Source organism: Pomacea canaliculata, linkage group LG3 (genome assembly GCF_003073045.1).
Source record: "Pomacea canaliculata isolate SZHN2017 linkage group LG3, ASM307304v1, whole genome shotgun sequence".
Taxonomy (NCBI): Eukaryota; Metazoa; Mollusca; class Gastropoda; order Architaenioglossa; family Ampullariidae; genus Pomacea; species Pomacea canaliculata.
In genome coordinates, this window is record NC_037592.1 from 39643639 (window position 1) to 39662787 (window position 19149).

At 42.8% G+C, this 19149-nt stretch overlaps 2 protein-coding genes across 4 annotated transcripts; one reads left to right on the forward strand and one right to left on the reverse strand.

Moving 5' to 3' along the window:
• Positions 1-307: 307 nt before the first annotated feature.
• Positions 308-2310, reverse strand: LOC112559869. The gene is made up of 2 exons (XM_025231331.1): positions 1539-2310; positions 308-1117 (listed from the first exon to the last, which is right to left on the reverse strand). The coding sequence occupies exons 1-2, from the start codon at positions 1775-1777 to the stop codon at positions 928-930; spliced, it is 429 nt and encodes a 142-aa protein (XP_025087116.1). The 5' UTR covers positions 1778-2310; the 3' UTR covers positions 308-927.
• A 2776-nt stretch (positions 2311-5086) lies between these two features.
• LOC112560500 (2'-5'-oligoadenylate synthase 1-like) lies at positions 5087-18337 on the forward strand. Of its 3 annotated transcripts, none has more exons than XM_025232397.1 (8): positions 5087-5274; positions 6960-7071; positions 14371-14449; positions 14941-15184; positions 15743-15837; positions 16268-16336; positions 16846-17027; positions 17340-18337. In XM_025232397.1, the coding sequence occupies exons 2-8, from the start codon at positions 6980-6982 to the stop codon at positions 17473-17475; spliced, it is 897 nt and encodes a 298-aa protein (XP_025088182.1). In that variant the 5' UTR covers positions 5087-5274; positions 6960-6979; the 3' UTR covers positions 17476-18337. The 3 variants fall into 3 exon arrangements, with proteins under 3 accessions (XP_025088182.1, XP_025088183.1, XP_025088184.1); XM_025232398.1 differs by lacking the exon at positions 5087-5274 and adding an exon at positions 5285-5372; XM_025232399.1 differs by lacking the exon at positions 5087-5274 and adding an exon at positions 6392-6705.
• Positions 18338-19149: the final 812 nt, after the last annotated feature.

Consider the following 19149-nt stretch of genomic DNA (forward strand, 5'->3'; position numbering starts at 1 on the left):
GTGCAGGCCTGGTAGTGTGGACTAACCCTAACCCATACTCTCCATATTAATCCCTATTACGTTCAAAGGCCATTCTTAACCCGGTGTCAAACCTCTCCATTTCTGAATACTGCTACAGTTCACTTATTCATGTTTAGCTTATGATGTAAGATATATAATCTGATTTTGGAGATTGTATCAGACAACAAATACATATCTGCAAACAATAAAATGAACAACTGCATTGAATCAGGTGCAAGTTGGATGTCATGTTGTCCTTTCTGTCTAATTTGATTGATGAATAAAGAAAACAAGACAGGCCTGCAGTTTTACCCTTTTTAATCCTTTTAAGCAGTTAAAATAAAGTCAGATCCCCAGCAATCCTCACTCTGGCTTTAAAACCTTTATGCATACTTTTGATAGTGCTAAACATTTTGCTAGGTGTACCATTTTTCTGTAATACAGTCTTAAGTTTTTCTCTAGTCACTGAATCAAAAGCTCTCTGGAAGTCAAGGACGGCTACATGTAGTTTTTATTTTTTGTGGTTAACTAGCAGCTTCTAAATAATCTCAACCAAAGTATGTGCTTATTGTGCTGACAATGTGTGTATCATATTCACTGAATCTCTAAAATTACCTTTTTGATGTGTTTCTTTCCAATGTTCTCATTTTGTAAAATAGATTTCCTTAAGTTATGAGGAGCTACCGAGGCCGCAGCTTGGGCATCATAAGCATGCTCCCATCTTCACTGTTTAAACGCTTCAAGTCTTTGTTCTCGGTGCCACGATTTTTTGGTTGTCTGCCTAATCACTTTCCCCCAAGTGGCATATGTCTGTGACTAACAGCTGTTGGTTGGACTTGAATACCACTTCTCTTGATGACTGAAAATGGCATGCAGTTATGGTCTTTACCAAAGGTGTGCAGGGCTGAAACACGATCTGAGTCTGTTTTAATCCTCTCCCAATTTGATGAAAAAAGCTTCTACTGCTGGTGCACATTCATTTTTATTTTCATTTAACTGTTTCTCCACAGAAGCTACAAAGTTGTGGAACCTCATTTTCAGTGTTGTCAACTCTTCAGGTATTACAGAGTTTTCTGAATCTGCACCATCTCTCTTCTTGAATACTTTGGCATACAGTCTGGAAAAAAAGACAGATGTGCATGAATGTTTATACTGAGTAAACCATCCAGGAGAAATAAAATTGTCACATCTGAGCACTACATTGTCTCATGGGCATAATTTTTAAACTAATGTTCAAACTAAAAATGGAAGTGAGTGAACATCACTTCTTGTGGCAAATCAAATAATTCTGCTACCAAGAGTTATCTCAGGAAAAATCCCTATTTTATTCCAGTTTTACTTTATATTACAACGTTCTGATCCATGATAAAATGTTACATTCAATTTGATCACATATGCATCGCTTCTTTCCAACAGAAAGCACAAAAAAATGACCTTATTTGAAAGTCTAAGCAGAGCATTGCAACATTAGAGAGTAGCCCATTCAATGCCTAATGAATGATGGCACTTAATGTAGTGTTATATGAGACTTTACTTACCTGTAAACAAAACTCAAGTCTGGACAAACTAAACGGTCAGAGGACAAATACTTGTAATTGGTTGTGTGCTTCATGTGAAGATTAAGTTTATGCATTTTAAGAGCAGATGCTGGAGTTTGCCCTCCAGCAAACAAATCTTTGAATTTCTGAATTGTTTCCTCTGAGACATCCCGGTGCTGCATTACTTTGGGATTGCCTGTGACTGGATGATTATGCACATGCTCAATACACACAATCATCGGCAGAGCTGGCAAATGATGGTCACTGCTTTTTTTCCTGGAACAAAATAGTTTACTCTATATATATATTGCAAAACTACACAAAAGGTTGAATAACATTGTTGTCGATATGAGATGACAGATGTATGACATAGTATACTCTCAACATGCACGCACAAATTAACACTGATATTGAAAGACAGAACTTACATTCTCGTCCTGTTTGTGTTCATTTTTAAACATTAATAACAACAACTGCAGTTTCCTCAATTGTTTTTTTTTTTTAACAATTGTCGTTAATGAGTCAAGAAATGTTTTTATGCAATAATGTGATAACACAAAGCATCAGTCTCTCACTCTTAAACCACTGGGAAAAGAATTACATCCTAATTTGGGAAACTGATATATATATTTTATACTTTTGCTGGCTGATAAAAATTAAGCAAGACAATAACAATTTTTTGAGGAAGAAAAAAGTATAAGTCAAAACTATTTTATAAATATCTTCCTCTATGATTAGCAATTTCATCACAATAAATGTACACGTCCCTATGAGGACTAAAAATTGACAAATACATACCAGCAAGTCAGGATCTACCTTGATTAGTACGCCTGATTCACAAGGCTTAGTAGTGTTTGTGGTCTGAATCGACATGAGAAGTAAAATATTGGTGCTGATGAGATTGTGATAAATGTTTGATAGTAATAAAGCTGTACTACGAACTAATATCACTATATACGTCCGTGGCTGTACCATATACATGTACCGTACATGTAGTCAGTGGCTGTTGCTGCTGGTGCAGATAAGCGCTCGAACAATGTTCTGCGGAGTGATCTCCCTTGGAAATATGACAAGGGAAGAAAATAAAAACAAAACAAATTCAGTGTAAAAATGGATATTTTCATGCATGTTAAAACTGATGCAATCGCATATAAGATAACGGAAAGGATGTTGCTGTATTTTTTTAGTTAACACTGAATAGTGGCATTAATTTCCACACAGAAACCTAGCTCCAGTTATGTAAGGTTTATTTTATAAAACGATTTTACTTGCCACTGTGATTTGCTGATATCATATTTATTAAAGCTGCTTAATCGTGCCACACATGCCGTATGTGGAGTCCTGACATCAAGCAGACGACAACCCAAAAGAACGCCATGTGTTTGTGTTTGTTCACAAAGCTATGGGTTGGAGAGTAAGTCACGTGAGCAAGTGGCTCATCAGGCTCGGGTAAAAACTCTACATAACAATGCTTTGGGAAAAACAAATTTGCGGCGGAGCTGGTAATATCAATTTGCTCAGTCGAGTCTGGTGATATCTCGCAGGAGTTAACACTTCTTCTGATCCTGTGTTTACTGTATGCTACAAAGTCAAAATATTTTTAGCCTAAAACTATCTTTGAAAAAGAAGTTTTTCGAAGAAAAAATATGTTTCTTTAATGTGCAAGATTAAAGTCTATTATTTGTACATGATTCACACATGGTTTCTTTCCACATACGTTTGTTGTCCGCCAATCCTACAAAATGTTTCCCTGTGCCAGCGGGGGGACAACTTGATCGCTCTTGTTCGTGTTGGCGAGTTGTATCCCATTAATTATTGAAGCGCGATGCTAGTATATTATTCTCCGTCTGTGTCTGAGTGAACGTGTGTGTATGTGTGAGAGAAAGAATGAGAAACTTATGACGTTACTAAAAGTGAATACATTTGCAGCACATTTGATGTTTGTGATCCTTCATGTTTGTAAAGCTGATAGGGTTCTTAGGAAGGAATAATAAATAAACTTTATTATTTAATTGAATCGTATGCATTTATGACAATTTCTTTTATTGATCATAAAAAACCAATTACATTCTTAAACATGGGATGTTAGTGCGGTAGTCTGTGCTCTGATTAAGGCCGAACGAAAAAAAAAAATACTTTACAGTACAGCAATCCCCTTTAAGTCCATAACTACAAAAATATTTAGTAACAATATTTAGTAACAAATTGAATGAATGCAGTGTGCAATATAAGTCTGAAAGACGGAAAACAAAATGTCGAAAGAATGGAAAGAATATATTGACAGTAGGATTAACGCCAGACGACCCCGCGTGCTGCTGTCCTCTAGCGCCACCTCGTGTCAAAGGTGTCAGACATGAGGAAAGACAAGCAAACATAGATAGCGGCGGTGCCAGCGAGAGTACGCATGTCAGGTGACCTCTCACGTTGTCGGGTCTCGGACCTTTGACCTACATTGCCTGAGTAGACGACGCGCTGAATGGCGGTTATTCTACCCACTGTGTTTATCTTTCGCAGATTTGTGCATTCCCCTCTCGATAAAAAGTGTGGTAGAGTAAACGTAAGAGTAAAAGAATTACTCTCAGACGGGTGGTGATAAATAAAACTTTATTCTTTAGTATACAACACTGTATTTTTTTTTATCAGTCTCAGAATCTAGCATTCTTAATGATTGTGGACAAGCACAAATAATTAAAGAACAAAAAAAAAAATTATCAAACATTTTTTACTGCATTCCTACTTTCCATGTGCATTATTAAGCACAACGCATATTTTAGGAAAAAATGTGTTGCTATCTCTTAATTTAAGTGATTAGCTTTGTCGACTTCCTTCTCCTGGTTATCATGATCAATTAAACTGTAAAACGTGCTACATAGAGACTTCTACTTGAGTCAATTGTTCTTCTGAAATAGAAGTGTCACTGCTAGACAGACAGAAGGTAATCCTAGACAACAACCATTATACACCTTGTCAAAAAATATAAATAAAACTGTGGGTAGTGATGTAAGCAATTAAGGTTTTATACTTGTACGTCTTGTCACATACCGTGAAACACGATTTTTGCAAACATTTCACGATCGGACAACAGGCTTACATGATTAGTCTGTGAACGACAGAAACCACTGTTGCAGTGAATGACAGTAGGGGCCTAATTATCATATCTATAACTGTGTGTGGTCTGTTTGCACTTGGGCATCAGGTGACATGATGAGCTAAATATAGCTCTGACGTACTGTTGAGCCCTGTCGACGCTCAGGCCGCCATCTTGCAGCACGTCACGAGCTCTCTGTAGCCTCTAATCAAATGCCACATCAGCGTCTTCCTGAGACACGTGACTGCTATGCCCCAAACTAATGTCAAGGGCATCTAGTCACAAAAATCTTTGTTTGAACAGCTCAGATAATTATCATAATTTATTTCTCGCAGTTTGATTCTCTCTCTCACGCACACACATAGAGGCTCACCATGGTCGATAACCGCCAAGAGCAGAGTCAGGGTGTAATGTCAACTCCTAACTTGCTATTAATAATGTCATTGAATTCCCGGAAGTCCTGTAAGCAGTCCCCCCAAAAGTTCCCCATTCATATTCCGATGGTGCCGTGCATCGGAGCACAGAAGAGTCTGTCCAAGTTGTCCATTCTGCACAAGGGTGTGCTTTGTGACTCGCACTAAACTTTACTCATACCCCATCTTGTGTCTACCTCTCTGATTATAAGCCCCTTTTGGTTTGTCGTAACAGGTAAGAGAACTTTATTCAATGATGTTATGTGGATGAGAGGAGATCCATTATTACCAGGTAGTCAATGCACTTGGCTGCTGTCCATCAGAATGATACCAGTAAGTTTTAAGTCCACATAAGAGTGGCTTTGTTCAGCTTTAGAGACAATGAGCCACTTGCATTAAGGCTCCTAGGCGAGTAGTAAGTGGGGACTTTAACCTTCATCATAATCTTTATTTCGGTTCACTCTTAGTTTGCATTATTTGTAAGATTTGCTGCAGGAACATTTTCGATACTTAGTAACATCTAAAGCAGACCTGGGCAAACGCCGGCCCGCGGGCCGGATCCGGCCCGCCTCCTGTCTCTGACCGGCCCGCCCGCTGGCCGCCCACCAGTAAATATACTATATATACAGTATTGGGTAAAACTGAGTTAACTATACTAGTCCGGCCCTCTAGAACCATCCCAGTTTCTCATCCGGCCTCTAGAACCATTCCAGTTTCTCATCCGGCCCCTTGGGAAAATTAATTGCCCACCCCTGATCTAAAGAATAGGCCCAGACCATTAAATCAAATTTCACAGAATAAGTGTTTTTCTTGCTTTGTAAAGGAGCATGTAGATGAACAGACTTACTTTGGTGGGAATGGATGGTGGGAAAATAGATATTTATTTTTAACATTATATTGCTATATCGAATCGACTAATCGACAGTGGTTCTTCCTCTATTTTTATCCTTTTTTCTTCCCCCACCATCAAACGTTTCTACTTTCACTTTTAAATGCGCCACTTTATACTGGAAAAGTTATAATAGTTATACTTGATTTTACTTCGTATACTTCGCTTAAGACATATTTATTCTAAAATGCATTTCCCTGCAGAAGCTAAAATGTCTGAGTCGTAGTCAAAAAGCGAGGGTAAATCGTAACGACTGGGCAATATGGGAATCCGAGGGGCAAGCGCCTTGCCTTCGTAGTATTATATCTGTGTCCAGAACCACAGTGTAGCTTTACCCCTTCAAGACAAGAAGGTTGCCCTTTCTTTGCCCAGTTTGCCCTGGGGACAATGTGTTACCTCATAACAGTTGCCCCGCAACTAAAAGTTGTCGAAGTTAAATATAACTTGTGGGGAAGTCCTCAGATTATCAATCACTGGCGTTAGTTATAAGTGCAGTGAGCTGATAAGGGCGTTCATCTGCACTCTCTTCATGTGCGTGTAGCTATATTTAGTAGCCATTCACAGCTTGTGTCGTGGCAGGGCAGATATAGATCCACGTAATATCCTTCTTATGTAATGTTGATGAAATATCAGAGAAGTCTCAAAGAACGATTTGTTTTGGTTTTTGAACCGCACTCAAGTTAAATGTTTTTTTTTCTGAGCCTCTCTTCGGCCTATACCTTCCGCGGGAAAAAAAATCATTCCAGATCCTAAAGATTTGTGAATCGCAAAATAAAAGTAACTTAAAATGCCTTTTCCTCCAGACCAAATAGCTCTTCTGTTTGAATGAAATCATTGGCAATAGAGTGATTGTGGTAATCATCTTTTTCCTGCTGTTGGTGTAGTTTGTGATAAAGTTCGTGAAAGCTGGCTACGTGAAATTACGTGAATAAAACGTGTCCGTGATTCTGATGATGCACATAACAGAATTATTCGTACGTTTTAAAGAAAGGATTTTCTTAGGGAAAGGACTATCCCTCTTTATTTTGCAGATTACATCTGGAAGTGAAAAATGGAGGAAGTGTTCGAGGAACAGCTGCCTGGTGAAACACTGGATCATTTTGCAAGCAGGAAGGTTACACCCACGCGATGGGAAAAAAATAAGTAAATAAATATTTATTTCACGAGACTGTCAAAATATGATATGCTTCCTTGGTGTCTTATAAACAGACACATACATACATTCATGCATGCACATACACAGAGAGATAAATATCTTCTTTTTTTTTTTGCATGCAAATGTATGTACATAATACAAAAATAGAGGCGCTTACATACACATAAAACAAACATGCATCAATGATTGCATGCGTAGTACGACTGAAACACAGACAAACGCAAAGCAAGGGAAGTATAGAAAGTAGGAATAGTTTTCCACTTTTACAAAAAATGAAATAGGCTTTCTGTCACCTCACTCCTGTCTCCTGTTTACATACATGCCTACATGCATATTGTGATGGAACGGGGGATGGCGCGTCTGTGGAGGGATGGGCCTCACTCGCCCTTAGGGGAAAGGGGTCCTCTGGCTGGCTCGCTTCACCCGCTTTCACCCTTACACTCAGACACCCGTCCGTTCCACACGTCCGCACGCTCACCGACTGACAGTCGCTCTCCTCGCGTGCGCAAAACACACAACTGACAAGACAGTTGCACAACAACAAATTATAATTACAAAGAAATAAACAACATTTTCGGTTGACACAAACGAGACGTATTATGAGTCTCCAAATACACTATTATCAGGTCACAACAATCTAAGACAGTAAGAATGTAAATGAGATAGATAAATCACACTTTCCTTCTATTCGTCCAAAACCACCCCCGACGAACACTTCACCAGTCTCTGGACAGTTCTCTCACAGAACAACCTTGGTACTGGGGTACCCTCGGTTATCTGCCCTTCGTTTCTTAAAGATGAGTGCAGCTGACTGCATGCACCTTGTCATGTAGACGATTCTTGTCACTGTCCCACCACAGTTGCCCCCAGGCAATGGGTGCAGCGACGATGCTCGGAGTAGAGATGCCTTCTGACTGAACGGCGTTGCTCCCTGAAGATAGGTGCAGCTGCCTGCATGCACCTGGTCTTCTAGACGATTTCTTGTCACTGTCCCACCACAGTTGCCCCAGGCAATGGGTGCAGCGACGATGCACGATACTCGGAGTAGAGGTGCCTTGTATGCTGTCCGGTAGGTAACCACACTGGACCGGTGGCACGGTGGGATCTGCCAGCCGCTGCCTCGCACGTCTTGCTGCCGGACACAGTTAACTCCCTCACTTGTGGTTTGGGAGAATCAGCCTCTTGGATACAGCAAACACACCCCTCTCTTCTATCACCAGATCGCAAGTGCCAGCAGGTAGTGAGTGATACGTTCTGACTGAACGGGCTTTCCTATGTCAGACCTGCTGCCTGCGTCTGAATAACACTCAGAGATTACGTCTCCGCTGAACACAAGGGAAAAAGCCCCGACTAACCATCTACCTCTAACTATATACTAATCGAACACGTGACTACTCGTCACCTAATCTACCTGTACCTAACGCTATCGCTCTAGTACTAATGCTACTACTGCCTACCGCGCTATTCCCGTACCTACTACATCTGCCACCCCCGGCTCTAGTTCTCGCTCCCCTCCTAAGTCACGGCGCCCTGTCAGGTCGTAAAAGTGGACAGAAAGGTTTCCCCCACTGTCCGCTGTTACTGATCCCCGCCTACCTATAATTACTTCCACCCAGCTTCGGCTGTTGTTCTGGCCTTGAACCAACTGGTTCATGACACCCCCCTACTCAAGAGTAAAACCTGGGGTTTTGCTCAAAAATCAGGCCAGAACAACAGAGAAGCCTAAAACTATTACAAAACTTTCATACATTACGAGCGACACGCTTCCAGTAACACATTCTTCCGGTTTAATGAAACCACAAACTACTGGGTACTCTGCCTACTGTAGAGAGATAGCACAAACTCAAATTCTCAAAATCATATACATGAATGAATATTTACACGACCTACAGAACCTAGAGGTGTGCTTACCCACGCACACGCGACTCGCCTAGTTCTCTCTTGCGGTCGTTTCCCTTCCAAAGATTCCATTCTGTCCGGTACGGAATGAATCTTTGCGCATCATCCAATGCTGTCAAGCCGTACGCTAACTCCGCACATGCGACATGACTAACGCCGTCACTCGGCCCGTGTATGTCCGGCACCATACTTGACCGGACATTACTAGACTTGACCCTACCCTGTGTAAGGCTTACGTCATCCTGCTCACTGAACAGTTTCTTTACTGATCCGTCTGTGATCGGATCAGGTTTGCCGGCAGCGCTTGCCGCTCTCCTTCGTGGGTTAATCACCCTACCGATGCTGTTCGGTGACAGCCAATCAACCGTACTCTGACCGCTGACCGCTTTGTTTTGGTTACCGCGTGTCTTACTGTTTCTCGCCGACACGGCAATCGGCCGATTTCCATCTACCTGCGACATACGGTCGGCTTTCCCGTCCGTGTCCCCTGTCGCACCTTCTTCTGGAATTTCTGTTCTTACCAAACTCCATTCTGTTTCTGCGCTATTTGTTTCTACACCTTGAGCTTTGCCCGGACTGTGTGTAAAGTGGGCGTCGTGCTTCTGGATGAGCAGCGACCCCATCACCCGTCGGTTATTTGTGTGTAGTTCTGCCTTTGTCAACCTCCAGGTTACTTCAGATCTACCGACTTCTGCGGCTAAACCTAGCCAGTTTACTTCTTTCTGGCGGTGCAACGGCTTCTGATAACGCAGACTACTTACTACCTGCGCGTTACCGAGAGCAACGCGTTGACGGTCCCACAGCCGGCTCAGCCGCGGTGTCCTCGTCAAGGCGCCGCCCACCCCCTTCCGGGCACGCTGCACCCTTTCGCGATGGCTACCTGAGGTGAAAAGCGCTTGACCTATCCCTTCCGATGTAATCCAACCTTTCTTGTTGACATCACGTGATGTCCTATCCGACCCCAGCCGTGAGGACGCGTGCCTTCGCCGGTCACGCCTTCTTGACCTCTTACCCCGCTGGGTTCGCTGGCTTGCTGACCCGGCTGTAGGTCTTCGTGCAAGCCGCCAGTCTGATGCACCTGTTGGCGATTTTACCCTTGCCTTCAATTGATAGTGCATTTTCACACCTACTCGGACTCTCTCAGAGTCACCCGTTTCCTCTGCAGGTTGCGTCTGTAAGCTCTCCAGCTCATTCTGCTCCAGCTTCTGCATCGCATAGGTGAGCTTCTCCTGCCGCTTCTCTTGATTTTCTAGTAGCAGCTGTTTTCTCGGCCCCATCAGTTGCTGAATGTCAGTCAGCATGTTTTCGTACCAGGCCTGCTCTTCCTTTAAGAGTTCCTGACCCTCAACTGAGTCTGTGTGGAGCCTCTGTGCTCCCTCTAATAACGCTGACAACGCCTTGGCCATTTCATTCTTCTTCTTGTTGCGTTCCCCCATCTTCTTCTCTTGTCTTTGAATGGGGTTCTGCATGTCACTAAACTTCTCATTTGCATGCCTTCCGCTGGCCTCCTTTCTGCGCTGTAGACTTGACTGACTCGTTCTGTCCAGCTCTTGCTTCCTGTCCGGATCTGACCAGATCCGACCCAGGTTGGCGTTTGTATTAGACACTAACTTGTGAGTTTGTTTCTCTTTTCTAATTTTCTTCCGCACGCGATTCAGTGCCTTCGGCGTTTTTATGTTCCCGCTCTCTGTCGGCAATCGCTCGAAGCAAATCTTGCAACTCTTTCTGCTTTGCTTGCTCCAGTCTCTTCGCCGCTTCATATGTTGTATTGCTGCGACGAATGGCTCCTCCAGCCGCTGCGCTTCCAGTTGCATCTCGTCATGCCTCTTCATCTGTACGGCTCCAGCCGTGCGTCACTTCTGGAAGTTTCCACACATTCTGCGAGTGTGGGCTTACTTTGACAACCCACTGTCTGTATAGTCACCCACACCTCCCCGTCCCTCTTCGCTGGCGATACCGCCGGTCTCACACCTAGGCCCGACTCGCCGTCTGCGATCACTGGGACGCAACGGACAGCTAGCACCCCCCACTCGGGATCGCTAGTGTCTCCTGTCTGCACTGGCACCTCAAAGACCTTTGGATCCTGGCCTCTAGGATCATCGCCGTCTTTGGTTTGTACCAGTCGGTGCCAGTCTGTACCTCTCTCGTCAGTTGGCACCAGTCTCTCCGGATTGCCACTGTCACCTGGCTGCAACAGTACTTCTCTGACAGCTGGCACCTGTTCCTCAAGATTGCCAGTGTCTTCCGTCTGCAGCAGTTCTCTGACGACAATCGGCGCCCGCATCTCACGATGGCCGTTGTCAACCGCCTGCAGCGGCCCTCTAACGACAGTTGGCACTTGGTCTCCAAGACTGCCACTGTCACCTGTCTGCAGCGGTTCTCTAACGACAGTCGGCGCTCGCATCTCCCGATGGCCGCTGTCGCCCGCCTGCAGCAGATCCGCACTACCAACTGGCACTCGCCTCTCGCGATCGCCACTTCCTGCTGCCTGCAATGCCCTAGTACCGCTAACCAGCTCTAGCGCCTTCCTAAGACCCTGGTCCTGTACCTGCAGTTGCCTAACAGCGTGACTGTGCCCGGCTTGGCTCACGAGAGATTTAGGAAACTCTACACCTCCTAACCCTCCTCTCTCACGGGTAGTCCCACACCTTGGAAAACCCCTCCTCCCCGCTGGCCTGCTCGCCAGTTTTCTACTCTTCTAGCCTCCCTTGCTAGATGCACTTCGTTAACCTTAACATCAGCAGCCTTCTACTACTAGTATGCGCCCGCTGGTCACCGCACCGCCAGGCCCTACGTCGCTAAAACCTACATCGGTAGCACTCCTGTCACTAGCGTATGCGTGCTAGCATCTACCTCGCTGCTGCTTCTCCCCTGGTGGTACAGCCTCACGCAACTCATAACCACGGGACAACTGCGCGCATAGTGCCTACCCACCCGCAGCTGTAACACTCACACCTACAGATCTCCTCAGCCTGTCGGACTGTTGGGGACAAGACCTCGGGTCATGCCCTGCACCCCCACACCCTGAACAGCTAACCAGCGGGCACCTACCCGCGTTCTGAACCTGTAATTACCTGCCTCGGTCGGATCGCTGTCATCTAACCGACTCCGCCTAACCGCACACCTCTCGCAAGAATCTCGCTCTTTCTCGCGCTTGGTTCGCTCTTTCTTTTTCCTTTTCAGCCTCTGGCTTTTGACCCGTTCGCGCGCGTTCGTCGTGCAACTCTCTCTCCTCCTCTGCTCTAGCCTTTTCCTCTCTCTCCCCGGCTATCGTCCCCAGCGACAGCCCTTTAAATGTACTCTAATAAACTTTCGTGACTCTTCCTCAGTTTTACCTTCTCTTCGCAGATTCTTCTAACATCTCTATAAACTCGCGCATTACTAGCTCTTTCGCGTTCTTGCTAGCTGTCTCTCGCGCTCAGCTCTCCTCCTCTCGCGTTCTTTCTCGCGTTCAGCGTACACTCTCTCGCGCTCAGCTCTCCTCCTCTCCCGTTCTTTCTCGCGTTCAGCGTACTCTCTTTCCCGCGCCTCTTCGCGTTTGATTCTATCCTCCTCCTCTTTCTTGTCTTTCTTCCATTCGACCATTTTTCTATCTATATACGCCCATAACTCGTCTCCTACTAACCCGAGCTCTACGCCGTCTTCCTTCAACTCCTCCTCCTTTTCACGGGGCGTTAAACAGAACTCCCTATCCATCCTATTTACTTCCAGCTCTCTAACTCTATAGCTACTATGATCACTTATTCTGCTTCAGCTACTTGCTGGCCACTTGCAACCTGTTTACAATCGATGCGCACTGATGTCAAACAGCAATTAATTAATCAATTCTGATAGTCACACAAGTTAGCTAGCATAGTAAAATACATCAATACACACAGAATCCTAGGTTCAACAACATGTCATGTATAAAGAGTGATACGACATAGGACGAAAGACAACACTCGCACTTTCGACCTCTTCTTTGGACCTGAAAACAAATGGTCAACCTAAAACATTCAGATCCCGGCTCGAGCCCCCATTTGTGATGGAAACGGGGATGGCTCTGTGAGGGATGGGCCTCACTCGCCTCGCCTTAGGGAAGGGTCCTCTGGCTGGCTCGCTTCACCCGCTTTCACCCTTAACACTCAGACCACCCGTCCGTTCCACACGTCCGCACGCTCACCGACTGACAGTCGCTCTCCTCGCGTGCGCAAAAACACACAACTGACAAGACAGTCACAACAACAAATTAAATTACAAGAAATAAACAACATTTTCGGTTGACACAAACGAACGTATTATGAGGCTCCAAATACACATATTCAGGGTCACAACAATCTAAGACAGTAAGAAATGTAAATGAGATAGATAAATCACACTTCCTTCTATTCGTCAAAAACCACCCCCGACAACACTTCACCATCTCTGGCGTACAGTTCTCTCACAGAACAACCTTGGTACTGGGTACCCTCGGTTATCTGCCCTTCGTTCTTAAAGAGAGTGCAGCGACGCATGCACCTTGTCATGTAAGACATTCTGTCACTTGTCCCCACCACAGTTGCCCCCAGGCAATGGGTGCAGCGACGATGCCGGAGTAGAGATGCCTTCTGACTGAACGGCGTTGCTCCCTGAAGAATAGGTGCAGCTGGCCTGCAGCACCTGGTCTCTAACGATTTCTGTCACTGTCCCACCACAGTTGCCCAGCAATGGGTGCAGCGACGATGCACGATACTCGGAGTAGAGGTGCCTTGTATGCTGTCCGGTAGGTAACCACACTGGACCGTGGCACGGTGGATCTGCCAGCCGCCTCGCACGTCTTGCTGCCGACACAGTTAACCCCTCACTTGTTTTGGGAGAACAGCCTCTGGATACAGCAAACACACCCCTCTCTTCTATCACCAGAATCGCAAGTGCCAGCAGGTATGAGTGATACTTCTGACGAACGGGCTTCCTATGTCAGACCTGCTGCCTGCGTCGATAACACTCAGAGATTACGTCTCCGCTGAACACAAGGGAAAAAGCCCCGACAACCATCTACCTCTAACTATATACTAATCGAACACGTGACACCGTCACCTAATCTACCTGTACCTAACGCTATCGCTCTACTACAATGCTACACTGCCTACCGCGCTATTCCCGTACCTACTACATCTGCCACCCGCCGGCTCTAGTTCTCGCTCCCCTCCTAACACGGCGCCCTGTCAGGTCGTAAAAGTGGACAAAAGGTTCCCCACTGTCCCGCTGGTTACTGATCCCGCCTACCTATAATTACTTCCCCCAGCTCGGCTGTTGTTCTGGCCTTGAACCAACTGGTTCATGACACATATCAAATAATGAATTAAAGTAATTCTAAACTGTTTAAATAAATATGTGTACATTTTGTATTTTGTGACTTTTTTGTACAGCTTCCGCTCTAAGACTGATGACATTGTCCGCTGCTTACAACAAATCTCTCACCCCTACTCTGTGAAGAAGGTGATAAAGGTGAGACAGCCATTACACACCCAACGGATATGTTTTGATGGTTAATTGTTGGGGAGTGGAGGCTACAGCTGGCCTCGACATAGACTCGAAAAAGAATATAAGCATAATAATAAGCATCAAAGCCTTCAAGAAACATGTATATATATTACAGATTTAAAACAATTGTAGCTAGTTATGTGTTTATCTATCCACATAAAACTGTTTATATTATTTTTTTTAAACACATGCATAACATTTTAATTTTAATCGAGCTGCATCAGAATTGCCCTCTGTGACAAACTTATATTATTATTAATCCCATTTTTGGGGATGTGCCTGAGCTATTTACAGTTCTCATTGTGAACATTTACTATCCTTATTGATATATTTATAAAACTAGCTGTCTTACTCGTATTTTACAATGTATAACTTAATAAATATACGAATGATATGAGTCGAAATATTTCCATCATGTAATATTATATCCTGCATGGTGTTGTTCTGTATGGCAGAGTGGTTCAGTGGGTAAGGGCACAACCATACGTGATATATCAGACATCGATCTTATCGCTTTCTTCAACGACCTGACATGCATCGAGGACCTTATAGATGAAAGAAAAGTACTGCTCGACAGCATTCAGGGTGCACTGCGCCGGTCGCTTGGTTTAATACCAAAGAAACGAGACAAATACATTTTGTCATACATGTGGGACGACTTCAAGGTGGACATTGCTCCTGCGTTTGACGTCCTGTCTGGTAAGACAAATGGAAAAAGTTTGTGCGAGAACATTTTTTTAGTTTTTGAACTGATCATTGTACGTGGTTATAAACCCCAAAGTTGAATTTAACTCTACTTCAACATCTACCACACAAATGAAACCATTTGTAATCATAGCTGTCGAAGCCAACCTCTCATGTTTGCGCTTGTTTTGGGCGACATGACTTCCTACCTTGCCGTCCATAGCTAACCCTGGTATAACATTAACTCTACTTCCTACCTACTGCTATAGGTGACAGGTAGGTTTTGTACCCCTGTTGTTTGCTCACCCCAAGTTTGAGCTAGTAAGTAGGTCGCTGGTTCGAGAGAGTAAATCTGAACCCACCCCGAAACCTACCCCTCCCCAACCAGCAGAGGCTACATCTATTTCTCATTGAAAATAAATGGCGGTGGAAGATAGCTTTAGGCCCCTACTACTCCATGATGTGACTTACAGACAGGGAGCCATGTGGCTTATTGCTCTTGACTCTACTAGGTCATGGGATTTGAACCTATGATAAAATTCGTTGGTCTCTAGTTGGTCTATTGTCTTCCAGAATATGAATCACCTTTCGAAGTCTATCAAATGATGGAGGAGTACCCGAAGAAGGTAGCTGCTCTTCAGTTCTCAGCATCTCTGGCTCCCCTTCAGGTAAATGTACATCCTGTCCTTCTTCTCTCCTCCTTTTATATCTTTATTTTTACTCTCCCTCCCTGTTTATGTATGTCTGCGTGTCTACATATATATACATATGCGTGCGTACAGCAGTAACTAGACCCAGAGGAGAGTATTTTTAAGGAACAAGTGTTATATTCCACAGAGAATATTATATAATACTCAGCTACGAGATTATTTTCTTCTTACTGAGGACACAATTACAATCGAATTTCACAATAGAAGTTTTTTTCTTGCATTGTTAGCAGGCATGTAGATGAACAGACGTACGTTTGGTGTGAATGGATGGTGGGAAAATAAATATTTTATATTTTATTTGTTTGTCCTTTTTTCATCCTTTTTGCGCAATACACGTACACTGAAGGATTTAATGATTCACCTTTTCATGCTCTAACCTTTTGATTAGGTTTCATTTGTCAAGCCTGTACCAGAACAGGTAAAAAAAGTCATTCGTCTCCTAAAGGTGTGGAAAGATGTGAGTACAAGTAATGATTTTTAAACTCTTGTAAAAAAATAATGATGACGATTACTTAATACCACAAGGAGTAAAAAAATTATAGGTTAAAGATGAAAATTCGCGGAATAAAATGAGAACTACTCGATCTATGAAATCCTGCTTGTTGATATTGAATGTTTTCATATATAGTCTATAAAGATAGACAAAAACATGTTTACAGAAGTATATTGTTCACACTACTTACAAGTCAAATACACTACTATCGCGAAGCTCAGGTTTTTAAAAATACATGTAACTTTTATGAATCTTCCCTGAAAATAATAAATGTTTTTAATTTCAAGAAGCAATAGCAATATAATTGCAAATCCAAGAGTGTACTGCACTATCTAGTATGTTGGTAAAATATCGAAATGCTGTCGCTTAAAACAGGTCTACACTGATGGTTTTTAGGGATAAAATTAAAAGGACAGACAATTACTGACATAGCTATCATTTAATGTACTTTATTCATGTGTGTGTGTTTTCAGGAGAACGACCTTGGCATCCGTTCCTACAGCATTGAAATCCTGACTATATATATCTGGTCCAAGAAATGTGAGGACAACCCAGGTACTGATCACCTCTTTCGTGAGGTCATGAGGCAGCTGGCTACGTGTGGTACCCTCTGTGTAGCCCTGGACGACAATTATAAAAGCTCAAGATACACTCGGTACATAATTATCACCCCTAAATTATCTTAGCACTTATCTTGATGCACACGTTTGAGAAGTCTCGCCCACACATCATGTCACCCCTTTTTGCTTATATGCCTAACTTTAGATGCTTCAACACCAAAGAGAAGCCAATTTCTTTATCTTATATCATATACAATAAGTAATCTTATCCTTCGATTACAAGAGTAGTTTGAAGTGATTGACATTGAAGTATTAATTAATCTTCAGTAATATAGAAATAGATACGTTGATAAGCATTGACAGAGAGATAGGGCACATAAAAGGACGGCCAACAAAATTGTTTTCAGGTACATGAGGCAACCCTACATTCTGGACCCAGCGAACCCGTACATGAACACCCTTCATGGGGTGTCCATCGGAACAGTCTCAGAGTGTGCCAAGAGAACCCTCAGATCGCTCAACCTCAGACTTCAGGAATGGTAGTGCGGACTTTTACCATGCCCCTAGTACTATTCCCTACTTTGTATAAAGGACAGTATTCACCGGGTGAATCGCCCCATGAACTCCCTGTATTGGCAAACAAGTTTGGACTTAGCTTGTTGATTAAAGTATTATTGTCTTGAACTTTCGCCTTCAAGCAATAGTCTTACTGGGACCTTAACACACAGCTTTGCCAAACTTGATTCAACTATATTTCCATGACTAAAAAGGGCCTGTATAGTCTTCATACCTCCATCCATGAGTACTTTTAGTTCATGATGCACATATAAAAACTTGTTTGTCTTCCACATGAACGAAGCTCCACTCGCACTTTGCACACAAACAAGATTTTAACTGTGCTGCTCATACTAATCTTATTTTCACTGCACCACTAGCTCTTTTTTCACTGAACAAATAAACAGCTTTATTTGTTAAACACAAAAAGCACATCTAAGTTTCAATGGTAAAAATTTATTTTAATGTATAAGAAATTTATTAGCACCAAGTATTTTTTTTATTACAGGCAGAAGTTTTCTTATTATTATTTAGACCCATAAACAAGTAGTTTGCTTTATTAGTCCATATTAACATGCTTCTTATTGTTACCATTAGTAGCTTACTATTTGTTGCACATATTTATAATTTTAGGTGTTCAGCTAATTTTAGAATATACATATCAGTAGTTTTAGTTTGAACTATCAAAAAAATGGCTTTGGGGGCAAATCTGTCTTTAATTTGTCTGTAATTTGTCTTTTTATACTTCAAATATCGTAATAGTTTAACAGAATAGAAGTTTTGGGAAGGATGCGTGTCTTATCTTATACTTTTAGTATTTATATGTAATAAATTCCTGTGATAGTTCTAAGCCTTGAAGTTGTGTTTATGGATATGCGTATCTGTGTCGGTGTGTATGAACGCTTTTGGTCTTGTAAGGGGTGTGTGTATACATGGTTATATGTGTATACGTGTGGACATGTGTATATACGTGTGTATATGTATATATGTGTGTACACGCGTGTATACTATTTATATGTGTATATACGCGTGTATACTGTGTATATGTGTATATACTTATGTGTGTGTATGTGTGTATGTGTGTGTATATGTATGTATACGTTTGTATACGTGTGTATATGTGTGTATGCGTGTGTATATGTATGTATACGTGTGTATACTGTGTATATGTGTATATACGTGTGTATACTGTGTATATGTGTATATACGTGTGTATGTGTGTATGCGTGTGTATATTTGTGTATACGTGTACACTTTTTGAACTCACGAATGAGGTCAGCGAAACAGCTTGACTGACTGATAAGGTCTTTTAGCTGGAAGAAGTGGGTTTAAAAAAGGCGATAAAACGGCCATGACCTCACGACACGCCTATCATATCATCATATCAAACATATCTAACTCAATAATACATATTTATAATCAATGTCCAATCTCACCTTCACGATTATTTTGACAAAAAAGAAGATAAAACCACACACCGCAGTCTTAGTCCACCATTTCGCATCATGTTCTAACTTTCGGTTTTCTAATTTTTCCCAGAAGGCGTTTTCATTCGCCAGTCTCAGAAATGTGACCACTTCAAAATTACTTTTGGTTTTGGGCATTTCTAGGAAAATTAACTACAACAACAATCGGCATACCGCTTTCAAATTTCTTGGAATG

What these genes read in the sequence shown, in the direction of transcription:
- LOC112560500 (XM_025232397.1), top strand. Translation starts at nt 6,980, where the DNA reads ATGGAGGAAGTGTTCGAGGAACAGCTGCCTGGTGAAACACTGGATCAT. An exon ending in TGCGTTTGACGTCCTGTCTG is followed by an intron (nt 15,185 to 15,742) that starts GTAAGACAAATG and finishes ATTGTCTTCCAG; the next exon opens with AATATGAATCACCTTTCGAA. An exon ending in TCCTAAAGGTGTGGAAAGAT is followed by an intron (nt 16,337 to 16,845) that starts GTGAGTACAAGT and finishes GTGTGTTTTCAG; the next exon opens with GAGAACGACCTTGGCATCCG.
- LOC112559869 (XM_025231331.1), bottom strand. Translation starts at nt 1,777, where the DNA reads ATGATTGTGTGTATTGAGCATGTGCATAATCATCCAGTCACAGGCAAT. An exon ending in GACTTGAGTTTTGTTTACAG is followed by an intron (nt 1,118 to 1,538) that starts GTAAGTAAAGTC and finishes CTTTTTTTCCAG; the next exon opens with ACTGTATGCCAAAGTATTCA.